This window comes from Bos taurus, chromosome 23 (genome assembly GCF_002263795.3).
Source record: "Bos taurus isolate L1 Dominette 01449 registration number 42190680 breed Hereford chromosome 23, ARS-UCD2.0, whole genome shotgun sequence".
Taxonomy (NCBI): Eukaryota; Metazoa; Chordata; class Mammalia; order Artiodactyla; family Bovidae; genus Bos; species Bos taurus.
In genome coordinates, this window is record NC_037350.1 from 4,933,700 (window position 1) to 4,950,921 (window position 17,222).

General features: G+C 39.0%; 1 protein-coding gene across 4 annotated transcripts in view; it reads left to right on the plus strand.

The window, feature by feature from the left end:
• Positions 1–17,222, plus strand: part of HMGCLL1 (3-hydroxymethyl-3-methylglutaryl-CoA lyase like 1) — a 199,707-nt gene that overhangs the window by 144,263 nt on the left and 38,222 nt on the right. Inside the window, exon 8 of one of the 4 annotated variants that reach the window (NM_001191193.1) lies at positions 8,730–8,743. The exons of the other annotated variants lie outside the window; for them this stretch is intronic. Coding sequence (NP_001178122.1) covers positions 8,730–8,743 — 14 coding nt within the window. The remainder of the gene's footprint in view (positions 1–8,729; positions 8,744–17,222) is intronic. 4 annotated transcript variants of the gene reach the window in all.

A 17,222-nucleotide genomic window follows, 5' to 3' on the forward strand; every position in this document is an offset into this window, starting at 1 on the left:
ATAACTGTCTTGTCCATGAATAGTTGTTAGCTGTTTTTGAAAGGGGGGACAAAGTCAGGAATGACCTATGGTATCATTATGATGACATCACTCCTATTGGCTTTTAGTAGTTAGGAAATTGTATTGATTTTCAAATATTTGGAAAATATAAAGTAGTACAAAGGAAAATGAATTACTTATAATCCTACCTCAGAGGGAGTATTAGTATTAGCTGTCAAAATAGGTCATTTTCATTTATATATGTATGAATATATATATGTGTGTGTGTGTGTGTGTGTACATATATATAATGTCTACGTGTATTTTATGGGCTTCCCAAGTGGTACTCCTGGCAAAGAACCTGACTACCAATGGAGGAGATGCAGGAATGCGATTTTGATCCCTGTATTGGGACGATCCCTTGGAGGAGAGCATGGCAACCCACTCCAGTATTCTTGCCTAGAGAATCCCATGAACAGAGGAGCCTGGCGGGCTGTGGTCCATAGGATCACAAAGTGTTGGACTCAACTGAAGCGACTTAGCACGCATGCATGTATATCATATTTTATCACAGTATGCTTTATTATTTATTTATTATTATTTTATTCAATTGAAGGTTTGTGATAATCCTTTGTTGAGCAAGTCCATTGGCGCCATTTTTCAACAGTTTTATATTTTAATGAAGGTATATACATGATCTTTTTTTAGACATAGTGCTATTGCGTTTGTAATAGCAACGGTACAGTGTAAATATTGTTTTTATGTGTATTAGGAAACCAAAACATTTGTGTGACTTGTTTCATTGCAATGTTTACTTTTTGTGGTGGTCTGGAACCTGCAGGATCTCTGAGGTCTGCCTCTTTCGTGTATGTGTGTGTGCGTGCGTGTGTGCATGTATATACAGAAAATGAAAGAATGATTGATAGCATGTTGAACTACATAAATCTGCACTTCATGATTCCTATAACTCCCTGCCTTACATGTAGGCAGTTGGATATATAAGAATTGATTTGGGGAGAGAAGTCTATGCTAAAAATATGGATTTAGAAGTAGCAGTATTTGTTGTTATTTAGTCACTAAGGTAGCAGAATTTTGGTGGTGGTTTAGTCTCTAAGTCATGTCCGACTCTTGTGACCCCATGGACAGTAGCCTGCCAGGCTCCTCTATCCATGGGATTCTCCAGGCAAGAATACTGGAGTGGGTTGCATTTCCTTCTCCAGGGGATGTTCCCAAAACAGGGATCGAGCCTGGGTCTCCTGCATTGCAGGTGGATTCTTTACTGGCTGAGCTGAGGGAAGCCCATATATAGAATTCAATTCCAAGGGATTCTTGAGATGATAGAGAGGAAGGAAAGAGCACCGTATATTTAATGACTAAGAGACAGAGAAAAGTGGATATTTAGGAGACAGAATAGTGACTCATGAAATGGGAGGAAACCAAGACTGTCTTGAGTGTGAGGCTCCTAAGGAAGAAGTCTGTCAAAAAAAGGAGGTGGCCCTCAGTGTAAGACGCTGGGTAAAGGAAAATGAAGACCAACAGTGATAATACTGTCTTCACTTTATGGCTTCTGGCTGCAGAATTTTGCTGAGAAGGAGCTTGAGTTCTTCAAAACTTTAGTACTTATATAACTTGATTACTCGGGGAAGGCGATAGCACCCCACTCCAGTACTCTTGTCTGGAAAATCCCATGGATGGAGGAGCCTGGTGGGCTGCAGTCCATGGGGTCGCTGAGGGTCGGACACAACTTGAGCGACTTCACTTTCACTTTTCACTTTCACGCATTGGAGAAGGAAATGGCAACCCACTCCAGTGTTCTTGCCTGGAGAATCCCAGGGACAGGGGAGCCTGGTGGGCTGCCATCTATGGGGTCGCACAGAGTCAGACACAACTGAAGCGACTTGGCAGCAGCAGCAGCAACCTGATTACTGTCTTCTCTTTGACTTCGTTTCTTATAATCAAATCTTCACCCAACTGTACTGTATTTTCATTCATGGGGGAAGATGAGAATCTATATTTTATATAAACACACTACTGTCCCTTTATTGCATAACCTACTAGTTCCTCAGAGATACAAAATATTCAGCTATGACACATACTGTCTTGCTATATTCTTGAGTGGATCTCTAGAGTTTCTATGCTGTGACATTAGCTGATATTTTTTGAACTTTTAAACTATGTTTTACATGCATTATTTTATTTTGTCCTTGTAACAATCTTATAAATTAATTTTTTATACCTATAATTTTTTACATGAGAGAACTGTGGCTTTCCAAGGCTAGATTAGTTGCCCAAAGTCCTTTATCTGAAAGGTAGTAAAAGTCAATCCAATTTATCTTACCTCTTCCTATCTCTTTGGTCATTTATTTTGTATAAGTACCATGGATTGGGGGCAGGAGGAGAAGGGGACGGCAGAGGATGAGATGGCTGGATGGCATCACTGACTCGATGGACGTGAGTCTGAGTGAACTCCAGGAGTTGGTGATGGACAGGGAGGCCTGGCGTGCTGCGATTCATGGGGTCGTGAAGAGTTGGACACGACTGAGCGACTGAACTGAACTGAACCATACTTTTAATTAGTATGACTTTATATTAGATTTCAAATCTAGTGTATCTGAATGTACAAATGTACAAATCTAATGTACAAATCTAATAGTATTGCATGACCCTTTTATGAGTCGTCTTATGAAAGTGAAAGTGAAGTCGATCTGTCCTGTCTGACTCTTTGCGACCCCCTGGACTGTAGCTCCTCTGTCCATAGGACTCTCCAGGCAAGAATACTGGAGCGGGTTGCCATTTCCTTCTCCAGGGGATCTTCCCGAACCAGGGATGGAACCTGGGTCTCCTGCATTGCAGGCAGACGCTTTACCCTCCGAGCCACCAGGGAAGCCCCTGAGTCTTATTATCAACCCTGTTAAATTATTTTATGTATTTATTTTATGTAATTGAATTTTAACTGAATTTGGCCCAAATTTCATCCCCCAAATATCTATTTTATTAAATATCTAGACTAATTTAGAGAGGATTGGTTTAAGAATATCATCTCCCCATTCAAGAAATTGGCAAGTTTTTCCTTTTGTTCATATTTTGGTTTGTATAAAAATGAAATTTAGCGATTTTTTTTTTTTTAATGTAGAAGGCCTACGAATTTTGGTTTCCTCCCTGGTTGAGAATCATTGTAATATTCTCTACTGTTTTTCTTTCTGATTTTGAATTGCTTCTTCCTGTGTTCTATCAATCTCTCTTCCTCCCTTCATTCAGAAATTATCACTCTCACATTAATGGTATAGTGGTGAGCTAAAGTGGTATAACTGCCTTCCAGAAATTAATATAAACCTCACCAAGATTAATTAATTAATTAATTAATTAACCTCATCAAATTTCACAGTAGATTCTTATATTTAGTTGTGTTTGAAACGTTTAAGTATATTCATATTAAATATGTGAATACCTTGAGCAATTTCTTTGGGAAAAAAGTTTTCTTGCAGGATATGGAAAATATGTTTATGACATCAATTTCCTGAGGTAAAAAAACGTTGAGGTTTGAATAGGATGCTTTGAGAATTAGATTATTTTACTTTGATCTCATAATAACAACAGATAACTAAATAAAGCTCACATTTCTTAGTAAAACATTTGCAGTTCAGTAAACATTCTTAAAGGAAACATTCGCTTCAGTAACCAAAACCCACTGTTTTCATTGAAGGCCCAAATTAAAAGAATACTGTTTCTATTCTGTAAGGAAAGAAAAATCTTATTTATTTTTCTATGTAGACATTTTGGAACATTTCCCCTTGAAATTACACAAGACTTTATAGATAACAGACCTGAGAGCAAAAAGAATCAGGATCCACATGAGCTGCAAGAAGACCAACAGTGTTATCCATAACAAATCTACTAAAAAAGCATTAAAAACAGGGGGGATTCTTTTTGATTGCTAAGACAATGTCAATAAATAGATAAAGGCAATTTTCTGAAGTTTATCCTACTGTATTATTGCCTTTTCACTTAAAAATAGACATTAAGCTCCTTGATGACTAATAAGACTCCTCCGTGTATCTGAAATCATGTAAATTTAGAGAAAATTGTGATTTAGAAATGTTCTTGGGTTATGCAACATAGTTATCGCATTTAGTAAAAACCATGCTATTTTACTATAGAATCAGGGAACAAGAAATATGTTCCTGTCTGAAATTCCAGGTGAGTGATTCCATGCGTGGTCTAGCTGGGAAGACATACCAAATTTATAAGTGAAGATGAAACCACTTTTTCCTTAAGGAAATTTTTTTTGTGCTATAGAATGGAGGCAGAAGAAGAAAAATCTCTCTTGGCCATTTGGCTTGAAATATACAATTGGAAGAGGACGTTAGTAAGGAAATTTCTCATGGCAACTGTGTGTGTTGTTTTTATCCTTCAATCTTGATGCAAAAAGTTAGATAAATAGGTATAAAAGCATTGATTACCTTCTTGTAAAAAATCCTGCCTCACTATGGCTTTTCAAAAAGTGCTGACTTGATTATCAAAGTGAGTTCATAATCTGGCATGACAAAAATAGGCCGGAACTAAGTTGAAAATAGCCCAAGAAATAGGGCCAGTCCCTCCAGCCTACACAGACCGACCTGTATGCTCTGAGGTCTTAGATCTCGTTTATATCTTGTGTCTCACTTATTTCACCCTTGCAAGCATTTTAGAAACTGGATCTGTTTTTAAGGGAGGAAATAGTGGTGGTGGGATTAGGTCATGGTAAATTGGTAAAGAGAATTTTGGGCTTCTTATTAATGCAGGACTCAATAGAGACAGTGGTCTTTAGTAAATAGAGGAATTCTGGATTAAATGAGCAGGTATTGGAGATTAAAATGAATTTTGTTGAATTCTGTTGAGTTAAAGTAAATAAAAGCAGTAGAGTAGATCTATCTACAAAGTAGATACCTTCTATAAGGAGTAGAATATATCTACAAAGTATCTTTGCAGTTATCTTTCTGTGCACTGAAGCAGTGCTTTCTTTTCTTCAGTTTAGAAAGAAAATCATTAAATGTCTACAAATGAGTTTCTACATTGTACTGACCTGCTATGCAAATACAAAAGGCAAAGAAAAGAGCATTGATATCAAAGACAGAGAGTAAGAATAAGATTACATGAGGATCACTTGTGGTTATAGAAATGAAAAAGTTAAGACGAGAGTGGTAGGGGACTTATAATTTCATATTCCATGAAAATTGTTCAGGAAATTTATTCAGCCTGCTCAGATTTTATGAGGACTCCATGTTTCAAATACACCACACCCCATACTTTCAGACATATGTTAGAATGTAAACGTATCTGCAGCACCAATATACAAACATGATGTAAAAAAAACGGTGCCATTCTATACGTTTCATAAGTGTGATTAAGGACAACAGGATTGACCAATTTTTTTTAGCAGATAGTACAGTGACTGACGGTAAAGGCCCTCATAGAGAATGTGGACAGTCTGGTAAAGAGCTTTTCTGTTGTACGGGAAGTGATCCCTATATAAAGTCCAAGCCAGGGAAGACTGGCTTGACGTTGCTAAGACAACGTCAGTTTATAAAGGCAATGTCAATAAATAGATAAAGTCCAAGCTAGGCGAAGGTGGCTTTTACATCCACAACTTTGGTGTCCTCGGGTCTAAGACGGGAGCATTGACTGAGTGATCTCTGAAATTCCTTGTTTTTGTTATTTAGTTGCTGAGTCATGTCCGACTCTGCGATGTAACCTGCCAGGCTCCTCTGTCCATGGGATTTCCAAGGCAAGAACACTGGAGTGGGTTACCATTTCCTTCCCCAGGGGATCTTCCTGACCTAGGGATTGAAATCCCTTGACTGACTGTCAAAAGCATGTAAAGTTATGCATAGTTCCATCCATTAATAGAAGATAAGGAACCAAAGGAGACAAATGATAAAACATGAGGGCATTTCAAATTCATGGTCTTCCAAAGTCGTATATTTAGGTAGAGATTAGAGGAAGATTTCTCCCTTGACATGTTGAATTTCTCTATTTACCATTAAAAGGATTTAAGTGGGATAAAATTGTCTTTCAATCAGTATAGTCCTGTGAGACAATAGCCTACATCAGAATTAGTTTAGGAGGGTGACATCATCAAGATGGTCATGTAGTCATTCCTGGCTTTCCCCACAGGAAGGACAGCCAACAACCTCATAGGCAAGACACCTCTGAGAGAATCCTAGAACAGGAGGTAAAGCTAAAGCCCTGGGTGCTCCCCACACCCCCCGTTATCACAGAGGCCATGACAGATTGCATTAAAAGGGTTAGAAGAAAAAATGCACACCACATTGCCCCTCCCAGGTCCATGCAGCCCCATGCAGAGGGGTCTCCTCTGAGCCTATGATACTTCCAGTGGGGAAAGAGCCCAGGGGACATCAAACTCCCCTGCAACATTGTGGGAGTCCCTGCTCCTACTTTGCCCCAAAGGGATCACAAGGGAATCCAAGGGCTCAAACACTAGAAATTCTGTTGTGACAAAGAAGGAGGGAGAGGCTTTCAACAACCAGTGGTCAGTTTTTGACAGACCAAGTTCTTTCGTACAGAGTCTGCATAGCAATCTCAAATCGTTTATTTGCTCTAATGCAAGACCCATGTTGGTGTCACAGTCTGCTGAGAGAACTAACTTGAGTCCAGATTTGCCTAACTTGGGCAAATGCCCCCAAATGAAGTTTGAAGCCTTGAAGATGGGTTTGCCTTACCTAGGCAGAAGTACTCAATCATAGCCCCACCCATTACTGATCTTGGCTCCTGACCATCCACACCCACCAGAAAGCATATTTGGGAAAATTTGGGAGTTGTCTGAAGTGGCCCTCCTACCTGGAGCTTGGTCCCAGGCCAAGCTCCTGACAGGAGGGATTGGTGAGACCACCTGGAAACTGGGAAACCCAGCAATCCTCCAGCCGAGAGGTGGCAGGCAGGGCTGATCACCTTCAGAGCAAAGCCAATGGCCTTATTCGGACAGGGAACTTGAGACACTGGTCAAATGCACAGATACCAATGTAAGGAATCAAGGGTTGTAAAAAGTCAGGAAAGTACGGCACCACCAAAGAAAAGTAATAAAACTCCAATAACTGACCTTAAAGAAATAGAGATCTATGAAACGTCAGGCAAGTTCAGAATAATCCTCTTAAAGTACTTCAGTTAACGGAAGAACATACAACTACACAGAATTAAGAAAAAACAAAGAAGAAAATTAGAAGTTCAACAAAGTAATAGAAAGCATCAGAACAAAGAATCAAACAGAAATCTGAGAGCTGAAGAATACAGTAACTGAACTGAAGTCGTCGACAGAGAGAATTGCATACTCAACCACACGGAAGAGTCAGTGACCTGGAATACAGTATGCGTGAAAGTATCCAGTCAGAAGTGCAAGAAGACAAAAGAATGGAAAAGAAGGTGAAGCATGCCTGGGGGATTTATGGGCCACAATGAAAATAAATAATCTTTACAATACGGGAATTTCAGAAGGAAAAGAAAAAGAGGACATAAAATATATTTAAAGAAACAATGGCTGAAAACTTCTAAAACCTTAGGAGAGAAATAAATACCCAGATCCAAGAGGCCCAAAGGAGCTCGAATAACTGACCCAAATAGGACGACACCAAGATATTGGTATGTTATAATCAAGTTGTCAAGGTTAAAGAAAGAGAAGGAAGTTTAAAAGCAGCAAACGATCCTGTATCTAAACTGGACTGGCTATTCGTTTCTTATATGATATTATACATGTTTCTATACCATTCCCCCAAATCATTCCAACCTCTCCCTCTCCCACAGAGTCCCAAAGAACCAATACAATATTGTAAAGTAATTAGCCTCCAATTAAAATAAATAAATTTAAATTAAAAAAAATAAAAGCAGCAAAAGAAAAGAGAGACATTACAGATAAAGGAATTCCCACAGGGCTGAAATCAGTGGATTCCTCAACAGAAACTTTTCAGGCCAGGAGAGACAATGGGCTGAAGCATTCAAAATATTAAAGAAATAGAAGCTGTCAAACAAGAATGCTATCCATAGTGAAACTGTCCTTCAGAAATGGAGGGATAAAGACTTTCTCAGAACAATAGCTGGTGGAATTCATCATTGTTAGCCCTGCCTTATAAGAAATGTAAAGTGATTTCTTTGAGTGGAAATAAAAGGATACTAATTAGTATCATGAAAACATAAGAAAGGAGTGTATCAATCACGGGTAATGGAAAATATGTCATCAGAGTTGGATTCTGTAACGTGGTAATAGGGATACCTAATTCGCTTACAACGCCACTTTAAAACATAATAAAAATAAACACCAGTACAATAATCTGTTATTAGTTACACAATATAAAAAAAAATGTAAATTGTAACATTAACCTAAAATATGAGGGGGAGAAGTGTAAAACTTAGACATTTTATTGTGATTAAGATGTTGTTACTTTAAAACAGAGGGTTATGGTTTTATTCTTTTTTGTGTAAGCTCCATGATAACCTCAAGGCAAAACCTGTACTTATACAAAAGAACATATAAAAAAAGTTAAAGCATTCTGATACCACAAGACATCAAAATACAAGAAAGACAAAGGGGCAAGGAAAAAAGGAACAAGACAAGCAGACACAATTAACTGCAAATTATCAATGGTCACCACTGAGAGCTGCCCCGGGCTCAAGACATTCCGTGGGGGCCGAAGACGCACGCAGTGGCTGGGGGCTCAGCCAAGCCACTCAGCCTGAGATTCTCGTTGCGGCCGGGTGGGTTTGTATGGACAGGCTTGTCCATCTGTAACTTCATTAAGTGCTTCTTTAGTGCTTCCCCTTGCAGAACCTTATAAGAATTCAGCTGGCAAAGCAGACTTGTGGTTTGCAGAGTCCTACTGCCTGCATCATTAAGGCCGATTGGGAAGAAGGGATATGAGTTTGGAACTGAGGGGCAAGAACTTAGGGTTTGGAACTAAGGGCAAGCATTTAATAACTTGTTCGAGCAAACCGCTAAGAAATAGGGTGTTAAAAAATGCTGCCTCAGATCTGTTTTGCCGCCAGTGTTTATGTGATTTTCGTAGGGTGCACGCATGCTAAGTTGCTTCAGTCGTGTCCGACTCTTTGCAACCCTATAAACCATAGCCCGCCAGTCTCCTCTGTCGGTGGGATTCTCAGGCAAGAATACCGGAGGAGATTGCTGTGCCTTCCTCCAGGGGATCTTCCAGACACACATCGAACCCATGTCTCTTATTGGAAGGTGGATTCTTTACCACTGATTTTGTAAATCATGCGAAATCATATATAAGATTCACAGGTATACCTTGCCATCTGAATCTACTGCATTCATGTCCTGAGTTTGGATAGTAGGAGTCTGGATGGTGAATAGGCTTTTCTACATCTATTTTATTCCCGAGTTTTGGAGAGCAAGAGTGCAAGTTCAGATAATGATGGATATAGTTTTATAGTTTCCTACAAATTTAGCAGTGTCTGTTTGCTTACTGAGTTTATATAAAATGGAGTTGAATACTGAGGTGTACCTGCGTTTTATTCCAGGTACAGATTCAGTAATAGCAAAAGTTTACTGAAAGTTTTCCTTGAACATTTGCTTTATGTAGACAGGTAAACACATATATGTATATAACATATTCCACATATCATAGCACTAGACCATTTTAAAATATTTGATTTGATTAAAGCAAAATAAAATTTGATATTTCTTTGGACTTGTTAAAATGGGGCCCTTTCTACATTTCTGAATTGCCTAATGTTTTTGAGGATTGATCTTATGACACACATGTGTATTCATCATAGGACACCGGGTTATCAGTAGTACTTTAAGTATCAATAGTTATTGATCTTCTACCCAAGATTTCTTCCTTTCATTATCTTTTTCTGTTTTTATAGTTCACACTTATCTTTTGCTTCCTGTTGTGCTTTACCCTTAAAGATGCCTTTTATTATTGATCCAGAAGTTTGTTTAGGTTATATTAGGGAACACATAGGGATCTTTAGCACCAGAGAAAGCTTGTGTGTTAGTGTCCCAGATGAGCTTCCTGTCCATCTGTTTCCTCATTTCCCTCCGTGTGATATTGAGAACCATGCTGTTTAGAATGGCCAGAGAAGGGTAGATTTATTTTAAGGCTTTTTGCTGTCTTGTTTCTAGTAGCAGAGTTGGTATCGTTAAGGCAGCTCTGGTATGTGGTCTTAGAATTGGGTAGACACAGGTTCAGATCTCTGCCATGTATTATTCATATGATCTTGGGTAAGTTACTTCATTTCTCCTAAATTTTTTGTAATAGGGCTGTTAATATTTACCTCACTGGCCTATTTGCATTCATGGGATACATACATAAAACATTTGGCATATGTTTTCCTCTTTTGCATTTCCTAGTAGTAGAAAGGTCTTCCCAGGTGGTGTGGTGGTAAAGAATCTGCCTGCCAATGCAAGAGATGTGTTTGATCCCTGAATTGGGAAGATCCCCTGGAACAGGAAATGACAACCTGTTCTAGCATTCTTTCCTGGAAAATTCCATTGACAGAGGATCCTGATAGGCTATAGTCCATGGGGTTGCAAATAATCAGACACAACTGAGTTATGGTACACAAATTTATTAATAATTACTTTAAACATAAATGGATTAAAATTTTCGGTCAAAAGACACACATCTTTCTAAAAGAAAGATGCTGGTAATAGGAGAAATTAGATATAGTAACTGGATGTGGTTGATATGAAAACTCTCTATTTCATGGTCACATTTTTTTTTTTAGCAAATATAAAACTTCCCTGAAATAAAAAGTTTAATACAAGGAGATTCATTATGAGAATGCAAGAGAAGCTAAAATGTGGGAAAGAGGGAAGGATATTGGCCATTCATGTATCTGACAAAGCAATAGTATACTGACTATATACAGAAATCATACTAATCTGTGAAAAAAATAAAGAATAGTGAACAAAAGAAGAGACCTTTCACAAAAAGTGGCACACTGATGGCCATTAATCCATGAAAAGATACTCATCTTCATCAGAGAAATGTCAACTAAAGATACCACTACATAAGATAGCACTACATAACCACAGGAAATTACCAAGTCACTGGTAGAAAGTGAAATGAATGGAACTCTCACGTGATGCTGTGAGAGTTTCAATTGGTACCACCATTTTGGAACATGTGCACATTTCAGAGCACAGAAATTCCATAACTAAATATACATCAACAGAAATGCATGCACATATTCATCAAAAGAAATGTTTTGTTGTTGTTGTTCAGTCACTAAGCCGTGTCTGACTCTTTGCGACCCCCCGGACTGCAGCACACCACTCTCCTCTGTCCCCTACTATCTCTGAGTTTGCTCAAATTCATGTCTATGGAGCTGGTTATGCTGTCTAACTATCTTATCCTGTGCCATCCCCTTCTCTTTTTGCCTTCAGTCTTCTCCAGCATCAAGAATGTTCATCATACCACTATTTGTAATGGCCACAAATTGGAAGCAACTCAAATGTGCATCAGTAAGAGAATTTATGCAGAGATTGTGGTATCTACATCTATCATTTATGAAAAATAGCAAAACACTGCTATAGGCGGCATTGTTAAATTTTAAGAAACGTTGAACAAGAGAAGTCAGACTTGGTAAAGTATATATTGAGTGATTGTATTTATATAACATTCAAAAACATGCAAACCAATCCATAGTCAGAGATGTTAAGATGAGAATGATATAAAGTAGGGGCATGAGAGGGGTGTCCTGTGCTTGAAATATTCTCTTTTCTGATGTGGGTGGTGTTTCCACTTTGTGAGATCATTCATTTGTGCTCTGCTCTGTTATGTATGTTATACTTAAAGTGTATCCTTTAAAAACAAGCAAACAAACATAAACCAGCAGGAAAATGGTCAAAGGACTCCCTTAAGTGTTACACATAAAAAGGAACACAGATGCCACACAAGCATAAAATATATTTAACCTTGTTATTAATCAGAAAAAATGCAAATTAATGACATGATTCTATTTTATGTGGTATATTGACAAAAATTTAAAATTCAGACAATATCACATGTTGCAAATAATATGGAGTCACAGAAAATCTCACATACTGTTGGTAAGAATATATCGTGATACAACCACTTTTGAACATATTTGACTCCATAGTAATTTTGGGTGTGTGTACCCTATGATCCAGCCATTCATTCCTTGTTATGTACTTAGAAAATCTCTTATAGAAGCATAGCAGCAGTCTCTAGCATCACAAGAGAGTCTGCAGCATCACAAGAGAATCTGCAGCAAAATTGTTCCTAATAATAAAAAAGAAATCAGTTCCAATTTTCATCTCATATTAGTTAGATAAAGCCTGACACATTCACACAATGAAATATTAAATGGCAGCCCACTCCAGTGTTCTTGCCTGGAGAATCCCAGGGACGGGGGAGCCTGGTGGGCTGCCGTCTATGGGGTCACACAGAGTTGGACACGACTGAAGCGACTTAGCAGCAGCAGCAGCAAGGAATATCTAGAGCTCTGGGTGATCACATAATTGATCTACAAAACTTAATAATGCATGAACAAAAGCAGATTATTGAAGAATATATAAAGTAATATTCCAGATGGATACAGTTTAAAAACAAAATTAGCAATAATATCATAGTGTTATGCTATAAAGAAAAACAAATTATTTTCTGTGGAGGGGTAGTGGGACATGCTATTAAGGAAGACTCACAGTTATCGTTGATGTTCTATTTCTTAAACTGTGCGGTAATAGAAGTATGTTTTATATTTTTATTTTTTTAACTGTGTACTTTAAATATACTTTTTATATCAACAATAACAGAAATGAAAAGTAAAAGAAAGAAATATGTCAGCATAGCCACATTTGGATTTTTGGTCATGAGTTCCTGAACCAAAGCTATCAATTAAAAAACAACATTATTTTGCACTTATTTTAGAAAGTGTTCATCTGATATCTTTCAGCTCATGGTCATTTGAGAACACGGTGGAGGGACCAGTAGGGTGAATCACCAGGGCTTATTTACACAACAAAAAATGTGGCTGTAATATATTCTCCACTGATGTTTCTGAAACCAGAGACCGGAAACGTAGAGTGGAAATGAGACCCTCTACTTTTCTTGCGCCAACACAAACAAGAATTACAGTGCCGTGTGAGAAAAGTTGTAAGAAATATTGCTAGGTTTTAGCAGTTCCACCAAGTCAGCAGATTTCTGTAATTGTGGCAGATTGGATCTCAGAAACTTCACAGTCTTCAGCACAGAATGGCTTTTAGATGTTAAACTGCTCCCTGATAAAACAACCCCAGGGTCATGAGAAGGCTGCTCTGCCAATTTCTTTTCACCGTGGGACCCACTGACATCTGGTTTAGCTGTGGAAGCTGAAAAACTTCTTTAAAATTCTCCTGACAGTAAAAATGGACATGTGGAAATCATTCTAATCTGTTAATCTTTGGTGCTCCTGAAAAAGGGACATTTGGCTTGATATTTCATGATGATAAATTTGAAACCTCCAGATCGAGTTGTACTTAACGGCATTGGAATAAAGACGAGAATTTTCATTTCCCGCGTGAGCCAAGAGATGGATATGCACCTGCATCGGGCCCATGACCTAAGGAGCCTGCTGGGTTCTGTGTTTACCCTTGGGCTTTGTCATTTGTCCTGTTTTACATGTGTTCCATTTGGCCGGTGAAAATTAGTGAACAGTAGCAAGTCATTCTTCTTCTTGTTCTCTTCCTCCCTCTCGCCTCTCTCCCCTTCCCTCTGCTCACTCACTCACCCCCCTGATCAAGCACTGCCTCTTTTCCTCCCTCTCTCCCACTGCATTACATATTTCAAATAATCAAGGCAATAAAACAGCATAAGTATTCTCATATGTATATATTTGCATGTTATGTTATTAATAAGTGACTTTTAGGGTCGCTGCATAAATGTCTGGCTGCAAGATCAGTGAAGGCTGTGTCCACAAAGTATGCAGAGCAGCAGCATATTGTAGCCATAATTTAGACTGGTTTTTCTTCCCTTCAGCTTCTACGATGGTTCGGGCTCCCCACGTTACCTCTGAGCACATTCCCTCACTGTGAACTGCGGTGGAGGGAGTCTTCATTTCTTTAACATCTTTTGTTTCTCCAGTTTTTGACTTTCAATAAATCCCTCTTTTCAGCATTAATACACATTATTGATTAGTTGGTTAGTTAATTTGGCTGTCCTGGGTCTTAGTGGTGGCACGCAAGCTTAGCTGAGGCATGTGGGGTCTAGTTCTCTGACCAGGGATCAAACCCGGGTCCCCAGATACAGGAGCACAGAGTCTTAGTCGCTGGACCACCAGGGAAGCCCTAACATTAATATATATATTTTTTCCGGTGATAAAAAATATCTTAAAAGCCCTGGATTGAAACTAATAAAATGAATTAGTAAATAAAGGAAATATGGAGAACTACATATAAGTCTGTAGAAGAAGAAATGGTAGTCGCTCAGTTGTGTCTGACTCTGTGACCCCGTGGAATGTAACCCACAAAGCTCCTCCATCTGTGGGGTTCTTCAGGCAAGAATACTGGGATGAGTTGCCATTTCCTTCTCCAGGGACTCTTCCTGACCCAGGAATCCACCTCTCTTCTGTCTCCTGCATTGGCAGATGGGTTCTTTACCACCCACTAAATGGATGCTAGTCAAGAGGTTTGCTCTACTTGTTTTCAAATATCCTGTGCAGTCTCTCATCAAAATAAAAATGCAAATACATAAATGAATAGATTAATTAATTTAAAGTAGTAAACACAATTGTTGCTTCTAAGAAGCCAATTCATAGCTTTTTTCTGGTTCTTTCTCTGTATACTATCTTTGCCCTTGAATGGGAGAGTGACGTATCCTGGTTGTGAGCAGGGCCTCTGGAGTCTAAATTTCTTGGTTCCAATGTTGACTCTGTGGAGTTGGGCAGATTACTTCACTTCTCTATGCCCCATGTTTCCTAATCTTTAAATCTGGGGTATTTTTGGCATTTTCTTGTGAGCGATGGCAAGGATTAAATGGATGTAGGTCCCCTGTAGGCACTAGCAGTGTGAGCTTTTCTCATCCTTCCTCTTGGCTTCATTCCTCAGCTAATAGTCAGTCTCACCTTTATACCAGAACCAGGAACATCACTCAAGAATTCCACCTTTCTAGCGGAAGCTTAGCTTCTACTCTCAACCCTGAATCCAAAATTTATAAGGGTATTTTTGTGGGTGTGCAGTATTACATTATAAAAGAACTTTGCTGTATTCCTTGCAGGAAGTTATCCAGTGTCTACTGAGTGCCTTCTGTAGGATACTATTCTTTGCTCGGGGCTAGATTTGACTGGCCATTGTGTTACTTTGTTGGATTGTGTGTGTGTGTGTGTGTGTGTGTGTGTGTGAGATGAGATTGGATCATTCATTTTCAAATAATCCCTGACTCATGAAGCTTGAATCCATCGTTCCCTTATGAAGTATATTGTTAGGTGTAAGAACTCACATTCTACTCAGACTTCTGTGACCCCACTGTACCCTTAATAACAAGTCATCAAAGTAGATGCAAACCCTGGGCAGGCTGTCCTGGCTGCCAGGCTGACCTCATCTTTAGCCCTGCTCTTCTTTACTCACAAGATCCTACATTGGAGGATATATATTCAATGCAATCTCTGTCAAGATTCCAGTGGCATTTTTCACAGAAACAGAAATACGATTCTAAAATGTCAGTGGAGCCAGAAGACCCCAATAGTCAACACAACCCTGAGAAAGAGCAAAGCTAGAGGCTTCATGCTTCCTAATTTCAAACTATTCTGTAATCAAATAGTAATCAAACTAGTAGGATGCTGACATAAAAGTAGATATGTAGACCAGTGGAACAAAACTGAAAGTTCAGAAATACATCCTCACATATACAGGCAACTACTCTTGCCAGGAGAATCCCATGGACGGAGGAACCTGGTGGGCTACAGTCCATGGGGTCGCTAAAAGTCAGATATGACTGAGAGACTTCACTTACACTTTTCACTTTCATGCATTGGAAAAGGAAATGGCAACCCACTCCAGTATTCCTGCCTGGAGAATCCCAGGGACAGAGGAGCCTGTTGGGCTGCCGTCTATGGGGTCACAGAGAGTCAGGCACGACTGATGCAACTTAGCAGCAGCAGCAGCAACATTTGATAAGGGAGCCAAGAATACTCAGTGAAGGAAGGACAGTGTCTTGAATAAATTGTGTGGGGAAAATTAGATAACCACATGCAGAAGAATGAAATTAGACCCTTACTTAAATCACTCACAAAGGTTAACTTGAAATGAATTAAACTCTTAACATAATAACCTGAAACCATAAAACCGCTAGAAGAAAACAGAGGTAAAACGGTCCTACATTGGTCTTGGCAGTTAATTTCCTAGGTACTACACCAAAAGCAGCAGCTACAAAGGCCAAAATACGTAATCCAGGCTACTTCAAACAAAAAAGCTTCTGCAGAGCAAAAGAAATACCAAAATGAAAAGACAGTATGGGATAGGAGAAAGCTCCAAGCTCCTCCTTCTTTCTCCAACTCAATAGCAAAAGTAACAAAGTGACTCAATTTTTAAAAAAGCAAGGGAATAAATAAAATTCAATTGGAAGGAAGGTGCTGTACTCCACTAATCATCAAGGAAATGCAAGTTAAAACTATAATGAGATGTTACTCCACATCTGGTAGACTGGCTGTCATCAAAACAGCATGACGTGACAAGCCTTGGAGCACCTGTAGATGGAAGGGAACCTTTGTGCTCTGAAGACGGGACTAGATTTATGCAGCCCCTAGGAAAACTCTATGGAGATCTCTCAAAGACTTAAAAATGGAACTACTATATGATCTAGTGATCTTAATTCTGGGTGTATATTTGAAGGAAATGAAATCATTACCTCCAGGAGATACCTTTACCCTGTGCTAGCAATAGTCACAACAGCCAACATATGGAACCACCTAAGTCTCCACCAGTAGCTGATGGTATGCGTGGGCATGTGTGTGCATATGTACGTGTATGCACATGTGTGTGTGTGAATGGAATAGTGTTTAGCCATGAGAGAAAAGAAAATCATGCCATTTGTGAGGATTTGGATGAATCTTGATGGCAGTATACCAAGTGAGATGAGTTAGAGAAATCCAAATACTGTGGGATGATAGTTAATTGTGGAGTCTAAGAAAGGCAAAATCTGAAAAACAGTAGATTGATGGTTATCAGGGGTTGCAGGGGAGAGGAAGTCAGGAGATAATGGGTCAAAGGGTGCAAACTTCCTGCTACCAGATGA